We start from the raw sequence: 18,439 nt of genomic DNA, 5'->3' as shown, positions 1-18,439 counted from the left end.
CACATTTCTGAACATGCATTAACTGATCCGTTGTGAATAGCATCTATAGCTAAAATTAAAATTTTGTTAATTGGCTGCCAAAACCATATTTCTTCTTGTGTTAGTTCACTGGTTTAGTCTGTGGGAAAATGTTGTTTAAGTCTCGACAGGAAAGAGCTAGCCACAGTATCACACAACAGCTGCTGTATGATATTTGCAGTGTCGCAGATTTCAGCCAAAACCCTGTTTCAAAACCAGGGCAGTGTGAAATAAGAGTGTAAAAAATGTATAAATATATACACTTGAAGAAAAAAAAGGGAATTTTAGACCAGACACTTTAGGGGTCTGAGCTCATTTTGTTCAGTGCAGCTATTCTCCTTCAAGTGTATGTGTATGTGTGTGTTTGTAATGAGGGAGGAACATATCTGGTGCTCCTGAAAAACAGACCAAACTGTAACTTGTGTATTTGATTTTTCAGTAGGTGCTCAGTCAGTGAAACTCGTTTTATTACGTCTTCTGTGGCTCAGAGGAGCCTTAGAACATAAATATTAGAGTTACTTGTTTCTAATTTGTAAACATAGTCCATCAATGTGGATTTTTCTTGAAGCTCTGATATATCTGACTTGGCATGAAGTGGATGAAATGACAAATATGAACGTCTCATCAACAATATATAATGGATCACAGCCACTTGCCAATTAAGCTTAGTTAATTAAGAATAAAGTACAACTATATCGTAAATGCAAGAACGCTCTTAGTATTCTTTTAAATAAAAAAATAATGTATTCTTTTATTCCTAATGCCGATGCCAGTCCTCCCTTTTTCATTTCCTTGTCTGATGCTGAATTTAATTTTGAAATTCCAGTGGCTTCATACATTCCCAGGGGCTGCACTGGTGGGTTAATTCAAAGATCACTCTGCAAACTGACTCTACAATGAGGATTAATCTACGCAAAAAATCAAGTCAAATACTTGCTTTAAAGTTATGGTTATTTCATGGCATCTGGGAGCCTTTTATAGCACATGACAGAACTGTTTGGGTGTCATACCATGCTGAGGTGCAGGCACATGTTGTGTCTCATAATATTTATTGCATGTCTGACCCGTTGTTTTCCCCACCAAAACTTAATTGTGGACTGTATATAAATACATTTTTATAAACAATCTGGATTGAATCAGTGGTAGCCAGATCTTTTTTTTTTCAGAACAAAAAAATATTCGTAATTTTGACTCTCTGTTCAAGCAGTAGCTTGAAACATCAACTCATATTCAAATCCCACTCCACCTGAAAACAACTAAAGCTTCATTATTTCTTCCATCTTTTCAGTACCTGACGGCAAGGGATAAAAAAAAAAAAAAGTATAATCTTTTTTTAGACCCATAAATTATTCATAGAGAGTATTACAAATGCTAGATACACAGATTAGGCAGAAGCATGTGGTTTTCACTCTGGTTGAGCTTACATAATTCCGACCTCTAACCGTGTGCATGCTTTTCATCTCCTCCACCTGGCAGAGGACAACAAACTTGAACTCAGAGCTGCTGCCTCAGACCTGTGTCATTGCACTGAGTGTCTTTTTTTCTTCAGCAACTTTGATGATCCTCTTTCATGAAGGACTACTTTCGTTGTAGTGATCTGCATTCCCCAATACACTATTAAAATAGTTAGGAATAATATTTTAGGTGATGTTTTTAGGTAAAACTGTCTCGTTTGCCCATCTGCAGCATAATCTTTTTCTTAGTGCTCACACAGAATGAGGCAAATAAAAAAGTCTAGGGAGACGTTTGATATGTTTATGTGCAACCATTTATCTGTATAAAACACTCTTTGCAGTGCAACCTCCAATACAGCAAAGCAATAACACCAGTTTGATCCTGAATGGAAGAAGTAAAAATGCAGCAATGACAAAAAATGATCAAGTATACCCCTGGTAGTAAGAAAGTTGGATGACATAAACCCTTTTGGTTGATTTAACCAGACTGCATTGTCAGTCCAAAAGTTTTTAAAAAATCAGTGCATACATTATAAAATGCCTTAGATTGTCTAATTACCTGTACCAAGATCATTTTAATCACATATGAGAAAATGAGAACAATTTCCCAAACTGTGAATTATGAACAATTATGAACAACAATGTAATGCTATGTTGATTGAGTTGATAGATTGTTACATTTGCAAAGTGAAACAGCTCATTTGGCTGTCTGAGATTCAGGTGAACAGTTTGTGTAACTCCTTTTTGTGTTGTGTGGTTTTGCTGTAGTGCAGAACTTCACTGCAGCAGCAAGTGTTTACGCTATGGAAGGATGATTTGGGTGCCCTCTAGTGATAATGACAGGTACTTGGTAAAACACATACTGGTTGTGCTTCCAAGCCTCAGCTGCAATCTGCACAGAACAGAAACCTTACTGTATAATTTAGAAGGTGCAGAGATTTTTGATTATCGATTGCTCTAAATCTGAGTAGATTGAGTGAATCTACTGATTTCACATGTATTTATAAAGATATGACAAAAAAAACAACCTAATAAATCTTGACTCCTGAGCACAAGTCAGCATTCATTAATCCCTTGTTAAACAGTCTAAAACACTGACTTAGAGACATATTTATGTATAACAGCATAAAATGTACCCCTACATCCTTTTCTACAAATCTGAAACAAAAGCACATTCTACATTCATTTTGTCTCATTCACACTTGTGCTTCAGATGATTTAAAAAAACCTCTTATTTACATGCTATGTCTATTAAGCTACAAACAGTATGTAGTAACAGGATGGGGGACTTCAAGTGTGATTTTGTCTCAGCTCCAGTAAGAGTTTAAGGTACAACAGTGTCTTTTAAATCAGTAGCCAAACCTTCATGAACTCAGGTTCGTGGACATGATCAAGAATTGATGTCACATATAAATGGATCCAGGGCAAGCTGTCCCTTTTCCTGTATGCTTTGACCAGCTGTGTTCCTGTCAGAGAATATTAGGGCTTCAAGACCCTGAGCTGGCAGCATCACTGTCTCTGTCCAAGTCTGAGTTCTCGGCCTCATCTGCAGATCCAGTCAGTGTAGGGTAAGGCCTTGGCTGGTCTAGGTTGACATAGGTAACCTTCAGACTGATGTAGTGCTCTCCTTCCAGACAGGACAGGATGTGTTGTACTTCTGTAACCAGGTTATGGAAGCTAGGTCTGCACTCAGGCTCTGGGTCCCAACATGTCAACATGATAGAATAGCTGTGGAATGATTCACCGAAGAAGTACATGAGCAAATATTTAAGCCAGTAAGTAAACTATTGAATGACGGCCACAACTGATATATAACATATAAATAAATCTCCCAAAGATGCTGAAACAAATATGATTCTTACAGAGTATCTGGGCAAAACTGTGGCTGTGGAAGCCGACGTCCCTTCAACAAGTAGTGTGTGATGTCATATGGGTCCACATTTGGATATGGGCTGGCACCTCTGGTCAACAACTCCCACATCAAGACACCGTATGACCACTGTAAAACACATAAGCAGTGTAAGCCAGTTGTAAACATAAATGAAATTAACATTTCAGTCAACTGGATTATGTACACTCACCACGTCAGATTTGGTAGTGAACTTCTGTGTTTGCAGGCTCTCAATGGCCATCCACTTCACTGGCAGCTTTACCCGTTTATGATCTTGAATGCTGTAGTACTCTTTGTCATAGATGTCCCTCGCCATGCCAAAGTCAGCCACTTTCACTGTAAAGGTTTCATCCAGCCTGAAAAGAGAAGGAAAAGCTTAAAGAAAGGCTGCCCCTGTTTGGACAACGTATATTTAGAGTGAAGGCATCCTCAAGAGGATCCAGACAGAACCTTAATTTAGGCCAATTTAGAAAATCATTACCCCATTAGAGGTCTGATGTACAGGTGGGATCCAGAATAAGTGAAAAGTCAGACAATGAGAACAGTATCCATTGTATGTACCAATTGTATCTAAGAAATTTTTTCAAAATATCAACCTGTTCTTTTAATATGCATGGACAAATGAACAGACCACATAAATCAGAAAGACTACCTTGACTGCACCTTTATGATACACCTTGATGACACATCGGTTTTTCAGCAGACAATGAAATGGTCTCTTGGTGGGTGAGACCAAGCTTTTTCACTGACATGTCATGGGCCAGTAATCAGTGTATGATTCACACTCACATGCAGTTACGTGCAGCCAGGTCTCTGTGGACAAATTTCTTCTGGGCTAAATACTCCATCCCATTGGCAACCTGCAGCCCAAAGCCGATCAGGTCTTTTACTGTCGGGTTCTGTAGATGACAAAGAAATAGTAAAACAGCTGACCAGCGCAAAGAACATGTGTTAAAATAGTAAAATCCCTCGTCAGGGGAACAGAGCAAATATTCCTGGTCATGACCCAACTGGTCCAGAGAGCTTCATTGTAATTTACCCTTTTTTCAGAGCGGATGAAATGACGCACATCCCCATGTTTCATATATGGCAGAACCACCAGAGGGAGCCCTTCTTTAGGCAGCATGATGCCCAGCAGAGACAGGATGTTAGGGTGGTGGAAACCTTTCATGATGATGCCTTCTCTGAGGAACTGGTCCACCTCTCCTAAATCTGTGATCCCTATTAATACAACAAATTCTCTTATACAGACTAATCCAACTGGTAAGAGCTCATATAATGAACATTTCCATTATAAGGTTTTAACATACTGTTCAATGATTTAACAGCACAGTGGATCTCTTGCTTATTGCTGTCTATGAGGTATCCATGATATACTGTCCCAAAGTGACCTGAATACAAAGGATGGAGAAAAAAAAGTATTTAAGTATTTTTGTGCTAAAAGAAAAACAAAGAAAGGACCAACATTAAATCCACAAGGCTCACCTTTGCCAATAATCTGACTATCCTCAATTCGAAGCATCTCAGCAGGGATCAGGACATCTTTGACCTCTTCAAGGAGTTCAGAGCTTAAACTGACCAATGAAATATTGTCCCGTGGAACTAGAGGAATGGCCAGATGGTCATAGCTGGCAGCGTACAGTAAACCACGGAACGCCATTCCTCCTGAACCTGACGTTTGACTGGCCAGATCAACTGTAGCACACAGAGAAAACACACACAAGGGAGGAACAACTAAAGTGAGCTGGGCTGTATAAAATTGTTATACTTAACAGTCAATTGCATATTTTGGTGCCACCCAAACCAACTCTTCACCAACAGAATATAAAAGGTTTATTCTTTCAATTTTCTCAAACAATCCCAATCCACAAAGATTCTACCCTTCATTGAACAGGCTGTTTTATTCCATTACTTTGGTGACAGATTACCTATGTTTTTTTCCATGCATGTATTTCTTTAAAAGTCTCTGCAAGTATAAATACACAAATATAAAGTATTTAAAATGTGTTTAAATGTCTCTTTTATTTTGTTCCTTTTCTTTTTATGAGTGACTGTTCACAGTGTGTCTGCCTGTTGTTTGAACAACATCATGAATCTGGAGAACGGTATCTTGCTTCTGTATATGCCGAAGGTGTGTGATGGAAGTGACAATAAACTGAACTGAACTTCTGAGGGCTACTGCAGCACTGGGTGTGCAGATATCAGATGGAGAAGAGGAGAGGGAATGGATAGAAGGAAGAATGGATTTATATTTGTAATATGGATTGATGAATGAATAAATTAGTGAAATGGAGAGTCTCACCCCGTCTATAGTCACCTGTTGGTGAAAAATCTGGATTGCTGCCCAATCGGCTCCGTGAAAGCATTGTTGATAACCGATTCTCTATGCTGGCTAAAAGAATACATTTGAAAATGAAAATTGCTGAACAATAACTTCCAAAATTATACAATGAGGTTGGAGGAAAAAGTCATTTGTCATTTGTTAAGTTAATAATAAACAGACCATGGCACAGAATGAGAATCCATTAGGAGTTCATTTTTTCAGATTATTATTTGCAAGTTAAAATATATCAAGACATGGTGTAGTTGAATTTTTCTCACCTCTCTTTTTCTTTCTCAAATGGACCATCACAAGTAATGCGAGTCCAGCGCCTGCCACCAAGGCAGCAAGGATACCCAGAACAATGCCCACAATAACTGTGTTGTAGTTGTACTCATCAGGGATCACAGTACCAACATCAAAAACATCCCCGTTTACAGATACCTACAGTTGTGGAGTGGAACAGGTAATAGCTCATGTTAAATGTAATGATTTAATTACAGTATAAATGTGCATATATTTGGGTTAGAGTTTATTTTTAAAAAGCTGATTTTCTCACTTTGACAGGCAATCCCTCACTGGGGATAACAAGGCCTTTAGGAATCCTGCAGGTCAGCTCATTTAACAGAACCTGAACTTTACAACTCACACCCCCAATGGTCATTGTGATCTTCATACATGAGTTCACAGTATTCAGTTTGTTATGCTGTTGTTAGGTGAGAAAGAAGTTTAAAAGTTAAAACACAATTTGTAGGTTTCATGCAGAAGATATGAGATTTGAATGCTAACATGTTGCAAATCGAGTTATATAAATAGATGTGGGGAGAAAAACATACATGCAGTGAAACCTCAGTCTCTCCTGGCTTAAGAAGTAATACATTGTCATCATTTTCAAAGGGAATGACTTTGGCATTGGGATGGTAGTCAAAACGTCTCGACCAGATGTTTCTTTTTCCGTCCATGTGAATTAAAATCTCTCCAGTGTCAGACTTTTCCTCTGACATATCCTGTGACATAGGAGGAGCTTGACACTCCATATGGGTGGCATTTGCCTTGCGGTTGCAGACCTGAAGAAAAATCAGTACATGAAATAGTGTTTGAAATCACAACAAACTGTTTGGCATAATAAGAATACTTCAAAAGTATGAGTATGAGATTATGGCTGACTATTCGATGATGAAATTCCAGTTCAACAAACTTCACTTCAGTTGATGTGTTATAGTAAATAGTTTATAGTTTTTAGGTTATATTTCATCTCACAGCTCACAGGACAAAGTTTAATTCATTGGTTTGAATTTAAATGAGCTTAATTTAGCTCAACAATGTAGTTGTAGGATAAAGTCAAAGAAAAAAACGTACTTCTTTATGAGGCTCCATGGGGTGACTTTTGGAAATATACTGGACCACAGTTTTGTGGGCAGAGTCAAGATTCTGACCCTCTATCACCAGCTTGGAGCCACTGTGTGACAGTACAAATTAGCATTGTTAAATATAACATTGATATTGCTTTACTATTCTACTATATGATGAGGCAATAGAGGGTATTATTTTCAGTTGTATTACTTAGTTTGTGTCCTACCTTCTGAAACTGCAGTGAGGATATACAGAAGTTATAATAGGGTTTTCCTTGTACAAAAACATCTTAGTGGTAGTAACTTCAAAGTTGTCAATGACAACTTTCACAGGTACCTTCCCTACACCTGTTCCAGCCGCTGTTTGGCAGACAATTGAAGGTAAAGTCTCACTTCCATCGGAAACACTGAAAAGAATCAAAATCACAGTAACCAAATGTGTTCCACACTAAAGGGATGTCTGAGTGACATTAATGTGGTGTTGACCATAGCCATGAGTTAGCATGAAAGAGAGAACGAGTCCTCTATGTTGCTCACCTGCGAATGTCACACTTCTTATCAGCAATGAAAACATCTCTCTGTATCCCACACCCAAGATATTTGCCTGTCAATGTAACCAGCGTTCCTCCAAACACGGGTCCATAGTCAGGTAGGATTTCTGTTATGCTTGGCTCCTGATTACACAGTGATTATTTTATCACTTTACACAGTATAACATGACAGTCTACATATTATTTTGATCAATAAATGTGTGTTGATACATAATTTTAAAACTGTTTCAATTGTATAAAAATTAACTCACCACAAAAGAGAAGCCATGCACCCGCTCAGTGCCTTCAATTGAGTATCGGCCCTCCACGTCACCTTCATGCACTTCCAGAATGACTGTAAGGTTCTGGTTTGGCGTTTTGTCATGAATCTTGCAAACTAGCCTGTATAAATGATTCAAAGGGTAATGTGTCTATGAATTCTGTAGCTGGAAATATTCCAGTGAGCCAACAGCTTGACAGAGTTACAATTGTAGCTACTTAACAAAAACATTTACTGTACTCAAAAACAGTTTGAACCATACACAAGAGAATGCTACAACTACTGTGTTTGTCCATTACATGATACTCCTCTAACAGTTTTGTTTTTGAATACTTCTATGACAAAGACATTTGTAAATGCTGCATTTGGTTTAAAAATGGAATATTTGCAAATTTCTGAATTTAATCAATTTAGTCCAAATTTAGTCCAAAGATTTTTTTCAGATGTTCCTAACACAGATGTTCCGAACGCTCTGAAATTTATTTTCCCTCTTAAGTTAAATTAATTATTAAAAGCCTGAAAAATAAGTTGTCTCTAATATGAAAATTGCAATTTTTATTAGCTCATGACATGTTGTGGTAGGAGCTAAAAGAAAGGAAAAATGTTATAAAAATCTGAACTTTTCCACCACCCTGATGGTGGCTCTGATTTAACATCAATATAGGGCACTATAATATTAAAATTTCTAGAGCCTTCAAATCTGTCTGCAGCGCACACAGAAATCAATGTTGGTTTGGTCATTCAGTATGAGTGACATTTCAGAGCTTGTTGAAATCAAATATGGCAAATTATACATTTAATTCCCTTTGTTCTGAATGTTTTAAAATTAATTAAACCTGAACAATGATGGCACTGCAATTATAGGACAGAAAAGGGACTGATTTGCCCAGAGGAGGGCTGGCTGTACCTGGCAATTGTTGTATCTATCTTTTCTTCTTGGTTCAACAGTTGTTTGGTTGTAAATAGTTTCATTATAACTATTGACTGAAATCTTTGTTGATATTAAAGTTAATTTGTGATATAGATTTAATAGTTTATTCCTGCCCCCCTTGTATGTCTGTGTAGGCTAGCCTTTGTGGATACAAACCATCCTTTTTGTCATTTGGTAGGCTAGTTACAGAGATCAGTTTAGGTTGTTATTTGTTTAGTTGACTTCAATTTAAGTTAAAAGACCCTAGTTTTGAAATTACTTTCATTTTCCTATCTAAATAAATAAATACATTTTTGTTAAATTAAAATTAAGTTGTAAATAAATTCTTTCTTTTGTTTTCTTTTACACACCTGGTGTTCTTGGGCCTTACTGCTTGGTCACTGAAACCTCAGCACTACAGTTCATTTGATAGCTTGTGGTCAGCAATGTGCAGGACTCTCAACATTAAATGTTGAACTGTGTGCAGCAATGTATCTATTTTGCATGTGTACAACTTACACTTGACTATTGCTCTTTTCAGGCAGGACAGTGCACAAGGTCCCAGAGCCCACTGTGATGATATGGGTTTTTCCGCTTATGATGGCTGGTCGCAGAGGAGACTGAAACTCCCAACCACACAACGTCAGCATTGTCTCACTACCAGCAGGTGCCGTTTTAGGGAAAAACTGCAAAGGAAAGGATTCACATCCAGAATAGCAATCACTGTCTTAGTACAAACTCTGATTAATGGTGTTTGTTGCATTGGCATCAGTTACACCAAGTAGCAGTTCTACCTCTGTTATGACAGGGGCACAAGAGTTTTTGTTCCACTTCGATGTGCACTCATGTTGCCTTGAGCAGATTCCTGAACACCACCCACAGTTCATGAAGCGTGGAGCCATCAGACACATGGAGCATGTCATAAAATGTGCACAACCCGGTCCAACAGATGGCACCTTGAACATCTTGATCAGGGAGAGAGGACAACAAGGATAGGAAGGAAGTGAAAGGTTTAAAAAAAAAAGATTAATAGGGGCTGAGTTGGGAAAAACACAAGCTAAAAGATAAGTTGCAGTTGATATTACACAAAATGTACCTTATTTCCAACTACAAAAAGAAGTGAATCCTCTGAGTACACAGCTGCTGCCCTGGATACATGGGTCTCTCCAAGAGAATAGTTGGCAAAAACAATAGGCCTGAACGTCGACAGAATGACCTAAAACAAAGAGGTTTTGTCACATGGATATTAATGTTTTTGGAGTACACCTGTTTCTAGCTGACAGACTAAAAATGTACAGATCTTTAGTTTATGGAAATTAGCACACAACAAAATGACTCTATTGAAAGTCACAACTTTCTTTACTATTTTATCCCCAGACATCTTGCTACCTGGAGTATCCTGCCATCTGAGGTACCAAAGTGGCCCAGTGTATGATTCCCAATTGTGGTGACCAGGACAGCGGTGAACAGGACATCACTCATCTTCTTGTTGAAGAGGTCTTGTCTATGGTATGGCTTTGACACCAGAGTGGGTTTGGCACTGCATGTGTCATTACCCTCAGAGCTCTGTACAGATAGATAAAGAAGTGTTGGTACATGGTTAGAAATGGATCTCTGTCAGCATCACTCTCCTTGTAGGAACATATAAAGACATGCATATACTCTTGTGTGTGAGAGAAAGAGGGGTGGAAGCAGAGAGAATCCTAATTTATCCCTTTAGAGAGTAACTGCTCTAGCCTCCGGTCACTGCAAGAAGATGTGAGAGGAACAAGGTCATAAAACAGCAGTGACTCTAACTCCAAGGGTTGACTTGGCTTCTGTCTCTCAGTGCAGATTGCCCACAACTGAAACTGGACTTTACATACTTTCACACACACAAAGCAGTAAATGAGAGATAGGTGTGGATGGTTGGCAGAGTGTGAGTCACGGTAGTTAATTAAAGCTAAAAATTTAAAAAAACAACAACCAAAAACCCAAAAAACAGGATATGTTAAACTAATGGTAAACATTCCACTGCAAAGCAATTTAGTTAACCTGCCCCAGCATGCCCCCTGTTCGTTTCCAACCATTTGAGTGCCTTAAATTCAGGTCATTTGATCTTTTCAGTCACGTTGCAGTTTGGCATTTTAAACCTGAAAACATGTCTACAAGTAAAACACAAAATACACTACTTGATCTAAGGCAGCACTTGATACTAACATTTTAAGACAACAGGATTGTTATTATTTCTCCCTGGCTCTCACTTCTTCGATATTCTTCCTATTTCCTGCTCAAATAAAATGTGTATATGCCAGGCACAGTCAAACACCAACCCTCCCCTTGAAATTCCACCTTTTTATCAGCGGGATTTATAACTTGTGTTTATTGGCACACATTCCTGTAGGTGTACACATAGCTCAAAGGACAGTCTGAACTCCATAAAAGGAAAGGACCACACCTTTATTATTTTGTTGGGAACCATAGCCCAATGCCCTATTCCGTCTTTCTGAGAGTAAACTCTGCATGTTGTTCTTGGATGCAACCTGCAAAGCTGCCTTTACCTTCCATTTTCAATTCAGGGTACGGAACCAAACACAGTTTTAAAAATGAAAATCACAGCAGTTGTAAGATTTCATGTAAGCACTGTGATTAAATAAATTATTAAAAGAAATTTTTAGGTGTTATTATAAATGAATACATGTATCTTAATATACATATCTGATTAAACAATATTCATATCAGATGTCTGTACTGTAAAGAGCTGCCACTCTTTCACTGAGAAAAAAACTTAACAGAGCAGAGAAACGGTGTGGCAACGTGCAGGTCACAGTACTGAGTCATCCACCCCTCCCAGTTCTCTCTTCTAGGCCTGATCTTTCTCTACACACCTTTTATACAATGTTTTAGTAAAAGAGTAAAGATTTAGTGTGTGTACTGACTGTAGTGCTAACCAATAGCTGTCCTTTATTGCTCAAGACAATATAAAATATAAACCTGTAAGCTCAATGATAAACTATCCTGTTCTGATCCCAGGTGACTTAATTACACACTGTTTGTCTGGATAGGTCACTTCCTGTCTGGGCACAAGGCGACCTTTGTACTGTCCCTGTGCTCTGATGACAGTCAGGTTAAAAAACAAAACAGTTACTCACTTCATGTGGGCAGCTCTCGCAGGCCTGGAAGTGACAGACTCCTCTGGAGAGCTGCTCTGTACCTGACTTGCAGCAGGCGTCGACGCCTTCGTCAATCTTCTGGTTTATTTTGGTCAAAGGGAAGGCACACAAGGCTGAGTTCTTTTGAGGTTCACCGCGCTCATTCACCTCTGCAAACACCCCATATAAAATGTCTTCTGTCTCGGACACTCTCAGCTCATTAACCAAGTCCTTCCCTGCTCGCCCAAAGTAGGCCGCCTGTAGCCCATTATACACAATGTCCCTGTAATCCTCTCTCCTTCTCCTCCTGCGCTTTGGGTCATACCGGCAATACAGGACCACTTCTCTGTACATCCAGGTCTCAGGAATTAATATCGGCAGTCGTCCCAGACGAGTCTGAAAAGCTGAGTTGCTATCTGAGGGATTTTCCCTCTGCATGGACAGAAAATAGACATAATCCTTGGTGGAGAAGCTGTAGATGTAATCAATACTGTAAGAGTCCTGTAGACTGGGGAGCACTGTCAGGCCATTAATGATCATATCAAAGCCATCTTCAGTTGAAAGCGGCCTCAACACTGATATTGATCTCCTTGGATATCGCTCTGTTACTTTGCCATTGACAGAGGCTGCAACAAAGAAGAACGATGTGGCTCCCTGTTCAACAATAGTGACTTTAGTGCCAAGTGGGCTGGCCAGACAGTCAGGACAGTTAGACGGAGAGTTTTGCTCTTTTTTGTATAAACACTGAGGCTTAGGCTGTGGAACGCTAATGTCAATGAAGTAACAGATCCCATGTTGAGTGCTCCCACAAATGTACAGGTAGGGTAAGAGAAATCCAGCGGGATCCAAAAGTAAAACCTCATTGTCAGTGTCCACTGGATCCCCAGGATCTGTTTCTATGTCACACAGCGAACAGGTTTCACAATCAGGACTGCCAACAGGTCCAGTTTTCACCCCCCATAGTTTTTTTAGGGTGCCGTTCACAGCCTCTATCACATTCTGTGATGCAACATACACATCTAGGTTTTGCAAGTCCAAGTTCACTGCTATGTTCTGTATAGGTTTTTCTGTTTGGAAGTAGGGGAGGGAGTAATTTACTGTGAAATCCACCGGCCTGCGGGGAGGAATAGCTGGACATGTGCGCTGTCCTGAAGCAGTTTGTGTTTGTATCCATACGCATATTGTCAGTAAGGCAGCCCACGTGACCATCTCAACACCACAGTCCACAGTGATCGTGTGCTACCTATAAGATATTTTCCTCAGTGAGAACATTCTGCAGAACCAGCAGGAGCTCTGTGAGGGGAAACAGAGAAGGAATGTTGAGATTTTACAGAAAGAGCAATAAGAGATTCACTGCTTGTCAAAAGTGGCATGGACATTGTAAACATTCAAGCTTGTTTAAAGTGAGAAATGCAACACAAGGAACTGAGGAAAGAAAACTCAGCTGTCTGTTTTCTTTCCGAGCCTTGTGATTTAGCAGTTGCTGCTTTTTTATCTACAGTTTCAGATGAATGAAGTTTGATATATATAGATCTAGAGTAACTGTGAAACGTATTGAGATATAAAGCCAGTGGAAAAATAAGTGAGTCAAGATAAAAAATCTGTGGACAAGACGTGACTTGCTCCAACATGTGGTGCAACTATGGAAATGTTCAGCCCCCTAGAGCCATACACAAAATAAACATGCCAGAAAATAAACAAAATAAGTACAATTAAATGTCATTTTGTCAAAATTCTTTAATTAATTCGTAAATGCAAATGGTCCAGTAATTATATCGTTATATATAGAACTATATTCCCACTCTTAATACATCACTGGGCAACTACTTCAAAAGTTTAAAAACTGAGAAATGTAACTCCTATAATGTAAGAAAGCACAACTAAATGGATGAGCTGTGATTTACAGCGAGAGTACATGATCAGTCATTCATAAAGTTTGTAATAACAGCTATCTATCTAAACACTATCACTTCATTAAAAGACATGTTAAACAATCTTACCTAGCTTTGAAACTGGAGGTTTTGTTGTTGTTTGCTCGACAGTCTCAAAATCTGAATTCTTTTCCAATCAAAATTCCTGTTTTTTTGCCGCTCCACTCCCTGACCTGCAGAGACGCATCCAGCTGACAGCGAGGAGTATCAGTCTGACACTGGATTTACACTGACGCTCAACTACATGAAGCCAGTGAGTCAAGCTGCAGTCAAGGTCAACAACAGGATTTTACACTCACGTTCAACATTAAAGCATGCAATGACAAGCCCTCATGGCAGTCGTGCAATGATAAAGCAGAGCCATTAAACCAGAGCTTCTCACATTTTCAAGTCAAGGACCCCTAAACTGACACAAATTAGACCGCAGAACCCTATTTGATAAGATTTTGTCCCAGGGTCCCTTATCTGATCAGTTTTTTGCTTTTAGAAGTTTTATTGCAGGAAGTGTATGAAACCCATGACCAACATAGTCATGCATTGTGTTACTTATGGATGGAGTTATAATGAAAATAAATGATTCCCCTTTTCGCTGGGGACCCCCTGGATCCCCAACAAGGATCTCTAGGGTCCCTGGACCCTACTTTGAGAAACGCTGGATTAAGCTGTCAGACATCCACTTAGCTTTGCTAGTTTTTAAAGCAGGCCTACTGTAGGCAAAGTGAGCACTGAAAGGTGTATGATTTAAATAGAATCTGAATAAACACTGGATCATAAATGTGGCCAAGACATTAATATATGTCAGATACTGAATACAGTCCTGCTCAAACCCTCATTTGATTACATTGTTATGGTTTACGCAAGAAGTGTGTATGTGTATATATCTCTCTATCTCTCTATCTCTCTATCTATCTATCTATCTAACTATATATATATATATATATATATATATATATATATATATATATATATATATATATATATATATATATATATATATATATATATATATATAGTTAGATAGATATAATATATAATATATAATATATAATATATATATATATATATATATATATATATATATATATATATATATATATATATATATATATATATACTCATGATATACATATACTCACTCACACACACACACACACACACACACACAGACACAGACACACACACACACACACATACACACACACACACACACACACACACACACACACACACACACACACACACACACACACACGTGTATATATGTATATATCAGTTGCAATATCACATCTTATATTTAACAAAATAATTTATTTAACAATCAATCAAATTCGGGAGAAGGTGCATCATTCTCGAGTAAGAGATTTATTTTGAAAGTTGAGAAAAGGAAATGCTGACGTCATTCTGACCAAGTCGACGATATTGTTCCTCCGGTGAGGGAGCTGTCATGTCAAGCCGCGCCCTCAACAAGGAAGCATGAAGTAGTTGCGAAATCTGTACACCGCGAAACTAACCTCTCTGCTTCCTCCCTACAGACTCCTGTTATATCCCCACACTACTACTCTTTTCCATTCAGGCGTCATTGTTCCAAATTTAGAGGAAAAACTTCCTCAGCAGCTGAAACGTGTATCTGTGTGTATTGTGTATCTTCGCCTTTGGGATTCTTGGAAAAAATGCGTTGCCAGTAAATGAAGAATGAAGTTTCTTTTCAGAAGCTTCTCCCGCCAGGACGTTATGCGGTCCAGTCAGACCACTCTTTAAAGTTATAATAATAATAATGATACACTTTATTTATATAGCACGGAAACGTATTGCTGCCACCCCAGAAAAAGAAAAACACATCAGCATCATGTTATAACGTGACAAGTTTCAAGTTAGTCAGGCAGAGGTGGACTGCCCGTGATGTAGGCTACTTTCTCCACCCTGCCTCAAGCGGGTCGGACTCATTCATGTTTCTGTATACAGCTGGGTGAATGAGCCCTCTGTATACAGCCCCATATCCTTCTCAGTGTAAACATATTTACAGCAAAACGCATCCGTAATAGGCTATAGCACTTTTCTTAACAAAGTTACAAAATGCTCAACAAAAAGAAGAACTTGGAAGAAAAAGAAATTTATAAACAAAAGAAAAAACAATCATATCATAAAACAGGGGAATATAAACTGTGGGTAGTTAAATATAACTATATTTACAAACTCACACATCAGTAATTCTACTTTATGTTTATTATTGAGGTCGTAGTAGGTGATGGTGTACTAGGGTGCATTAAATTTAATGGTGTTCTTAATATTTTGTCTACTCCATTAACATACATGTGAGGCCAATATATTAGGAACACTTTTCAATATAACACACATCAGTTCAGTTCACTACACCACCACCACCCACTACAACCTCATTAATAAACATAAAGTAGAATTATCACCATTCTGACAATGTTATGTAGTATTTTCCCCTATAATAAGCCCTTAAAATCACTTAAACATGTTCTTAATCAGAAGAGGCTGTCTTACTATGAGGGAGATAACAAGGTATAAAAGGAAAGTGGAGGGTGAGCTGAATACACGGTTGGTTTGGGTGTGGGTCAGTTAACCGTGTTGAAGTGGGTGCCCTCGTTTGAGTTTTTGAACTAGCAGCTTCTTCCTGCTGAGAAGATCTCACAGTCAGAAATAGGAGATGTGGAGATGGGCAGGGGTAGGTTGACCTCAGGTCTCCCCACTGAAAGCCAGAGGAGCGAGGGACTCTAGCGCTCTACTTGTATTTTTTAGTTTTTTATTAGCAATTCGTTATATTCATGATAATTGGATTCTTTATTTTATTTATAAATATAGTAATAATTTTGATATGTATAGTTGTTATTTCTTTCTATCTATCTATCTATCTATCTATCTATCTATCTATCTATCTATCTATCTATCTATCTATCTATCTATCTATCTATCTATCTATCTATCTATCTATCTATCTATCTATCTATCTATTTATTTGGGATGGCGGGGTGAAAAGGGGTTCGCCCAGGCCGTGATACAAGCTAGAACCGCCACTGATCAATTTCATGGTTGGGATGCAGGACAAAGACAGAAAAGTATTGTATTCTGAGAAGGCTGATGCTGAATTGACGCAAGAGTTGTACAAATTCTAATCTAGGTTTGATATTTATGATTTCAATGATGAGCCTTCTAATTTTAGAAAAGGGCCTGCAGGCTGTAAGATTATATGAGGTGGTTGTGTGTAAATCTTTTGGTTGTATTAAAGAGAGGAAAAGCCCTGGTCCTGATGGCAAAAGGGGAAGTTTATTGAAGTATTATTCCTGGCAACTGTGCAGTATTTTTTCATTTATTTTCCAGTCCTCTTTGGAACAATAGAATGTCTCTAGCATGTGGAAGGAGTCTATTGTGGTGCCAGAGGCAAAGGTAAAGTCTCCTAAGGCACTAAATGATTATCCCCCGGTTTCCCCTACGTCCCTTGTTATGAAAACATTGTGGATGACATGTTGGACCCCTTACACTTTGTCCACAGGGCAAGAAGGGGAATGGAGATGTTATTGCTACTTTAAATCTACTGAGGCACCTGGAGGGAAATAAGAAGTGTACACATTTGCTTTTTATTGACTTTTCTTTTGCTTTTAATTGTATTCAGCCACATGTCCTTGCACAGAGGCTCTTATCTGATTTTAATATGGATTTTAGTACAGTCTGTTGGCTCACTGTCTTCTTACCAAACAGATCTCAGAGTCTGGGTTAATGGAACCTTGTTCAGTAAACTCTCATCTTCCACTGGATCCCCTCAACGCTGTGTGTGCTTTCACCACTTTTATTCATTTTGTACACAAATGATTGCAATCATGTTTCAATATTTGTCCTCAAGTATGCCAATGACTCTGTTATCGTGAGTCTTCTGTAGGGCGTGGAGCAAGACCATGGCCCAGTCCTTGATGAATTTGTTAACTGGTGTGACCAGTCTTTCCTCCAAATAAATGTGGCTAAGACCAAAGAAATGTTTATTAATTTTCAGAGGAAGCCCTTTCCCCCTGCCCAATATGTGATTAAGTGTGAATCAGTGGCACCAGTGCAGCAGTATAAATATTTGGGCACTGTCCTGGGCGAGAAGCTTAAATTTGATCCACATACAGCTGCTGTTTGTGAAAAGGCAAATCACAACTTCTTTTTAAGTTTTGTTGTATTCTTTTATTGTCCTTTTTAGGATTTCCTGGTTTGGTCTTATTCTTAAAAAATAGAAACAAAATGAAAAAAAATGTTGAGCTAAATTATTGATGCTAACCTTAATGACCTTTAGCACCTGTATGAAGTGAGGGTCGTCTCAGAGGCACAGACTAGTGTTTTGGACCCTCAATATCCTTTATACATTGACTTTCAGATGCTTCCATCAGGGCAGAGGTTTAGTCTCCCTAAAGGTAGCACTAACAGATACAGATTGTCCTTTGTTCCTGTTGTTGGTTTCTTAAACAAACTGTAACCCCGGATGTCATTGCATCATTCTTTCTTTTCCGCATGAATCATGGTGACAGCATAGGCGATATGGATCCTGTGGTATGTTGAGTATGATGTATTGTATGTATTCATGTTGGACTGTAAAACAAATTGCCCCTCAGGAACATTTATAT

The 18,439-nt window shown here is 38.5% G+C and overlaps 1 protein-coding gene across 2 annotated transcripts; it reads right to left on the bottom strand.

Moving 5' to 3' along the window:
- Positions 1–1,297: 1,297 nt before the first annotated feature.
- LOC134005833 (macrophage-stimulating protein receptor-like) lies at positions 1,298–14,150 on the bottom strand. 2 transcript variants are annotated; one of them, XM_062444842.1, is made up of 21 exons: positions 13,887–14,150; positions 11,887–13,179; positions 10,145–10,321; positions 9,852–9,971; positions 9,550–9,720; positions 9,275–9,441; positions 7,838–7,967; positions 7,573–7,709; positions 7,263–7,442; positions 7,043–7,142; positions 6,520–6,750; positions 6,243–6,389; positions 5,965–6,127; positions 5,666–5,755; positions 4,849–5,058; positions 4,674–4,754; positions 4,403–4,584; positions 4,153–4,262; positions 3,554–3,719; positions 3,335–3,471; positions 1,298–3,200 (listed from the first exon to the last, which is right to left on the bottom strand). In XM_062444842.1, exons 2-21 carry the CDS (start codon positions 13,093–13,095, stop codon positions 2,960–2,962), a joined length of 4,149 nt encoding a protein of 1,382 aa, XP_062300826.1. In that variant the 5' UTR covers positions 13,096–13,179; positions 13,887–14,150; the 3' UTR covers positions 1,298–2,959. The 2 variants fall into 2 exon arrangements, with proteins under 2 accessions (XP_062300826.1, XP_062300833.1); XM_062444849.1 differs by having other exon boundaries at positions 5,681–5,755.
- Positions 14,151–18,439: the final 4,289 nt, after the last annotated feature.

Source organism: Scomber scombrus, chromosome 3 (genome assembly GCF_963691925.1).
Source record: "Scomber scombrus chromosome 3, fScoSco1.1, whole genome shotgun sequence".
In the NCBI taxonomy this organism is placed as follows: domain Eukaryota; kingdom Metazoa; phylum Chordata; class Actinopteri; order Scombriformes; family Scombridae; genus Scomber; species Scomber scombrus.
The sequence above is the reverse complement of the archived record's forward strand: the minus strand, read 5'-3'. Positions and strand labels throughout refer to the sequence as shown.

Bases quoted from the DNA above. Each gene is read 5' to 3' on its own strand.
- LOC134005833 (XM_062444842.1), bottom strand. From the start codon at position 13,095: ATGGTCACGTGGGCTGCCTTACTGACAATATGCGTATGGATACAAACA. The intron at 7,710-7,837 runs GTGAGTTAATTT...CTGTGTAATCAG, and splicing joins TGCATGGCTTCTCTTTTGTG to GAGCCAAGCATAACAGAAAT. The intron at 6,390-6,519 runs GTATGTTTTTCT...ACCTAACAACAG, and splicing joins AGACTGAGGTTTCACTGCAT to CATAACAAACTGAATACTGT.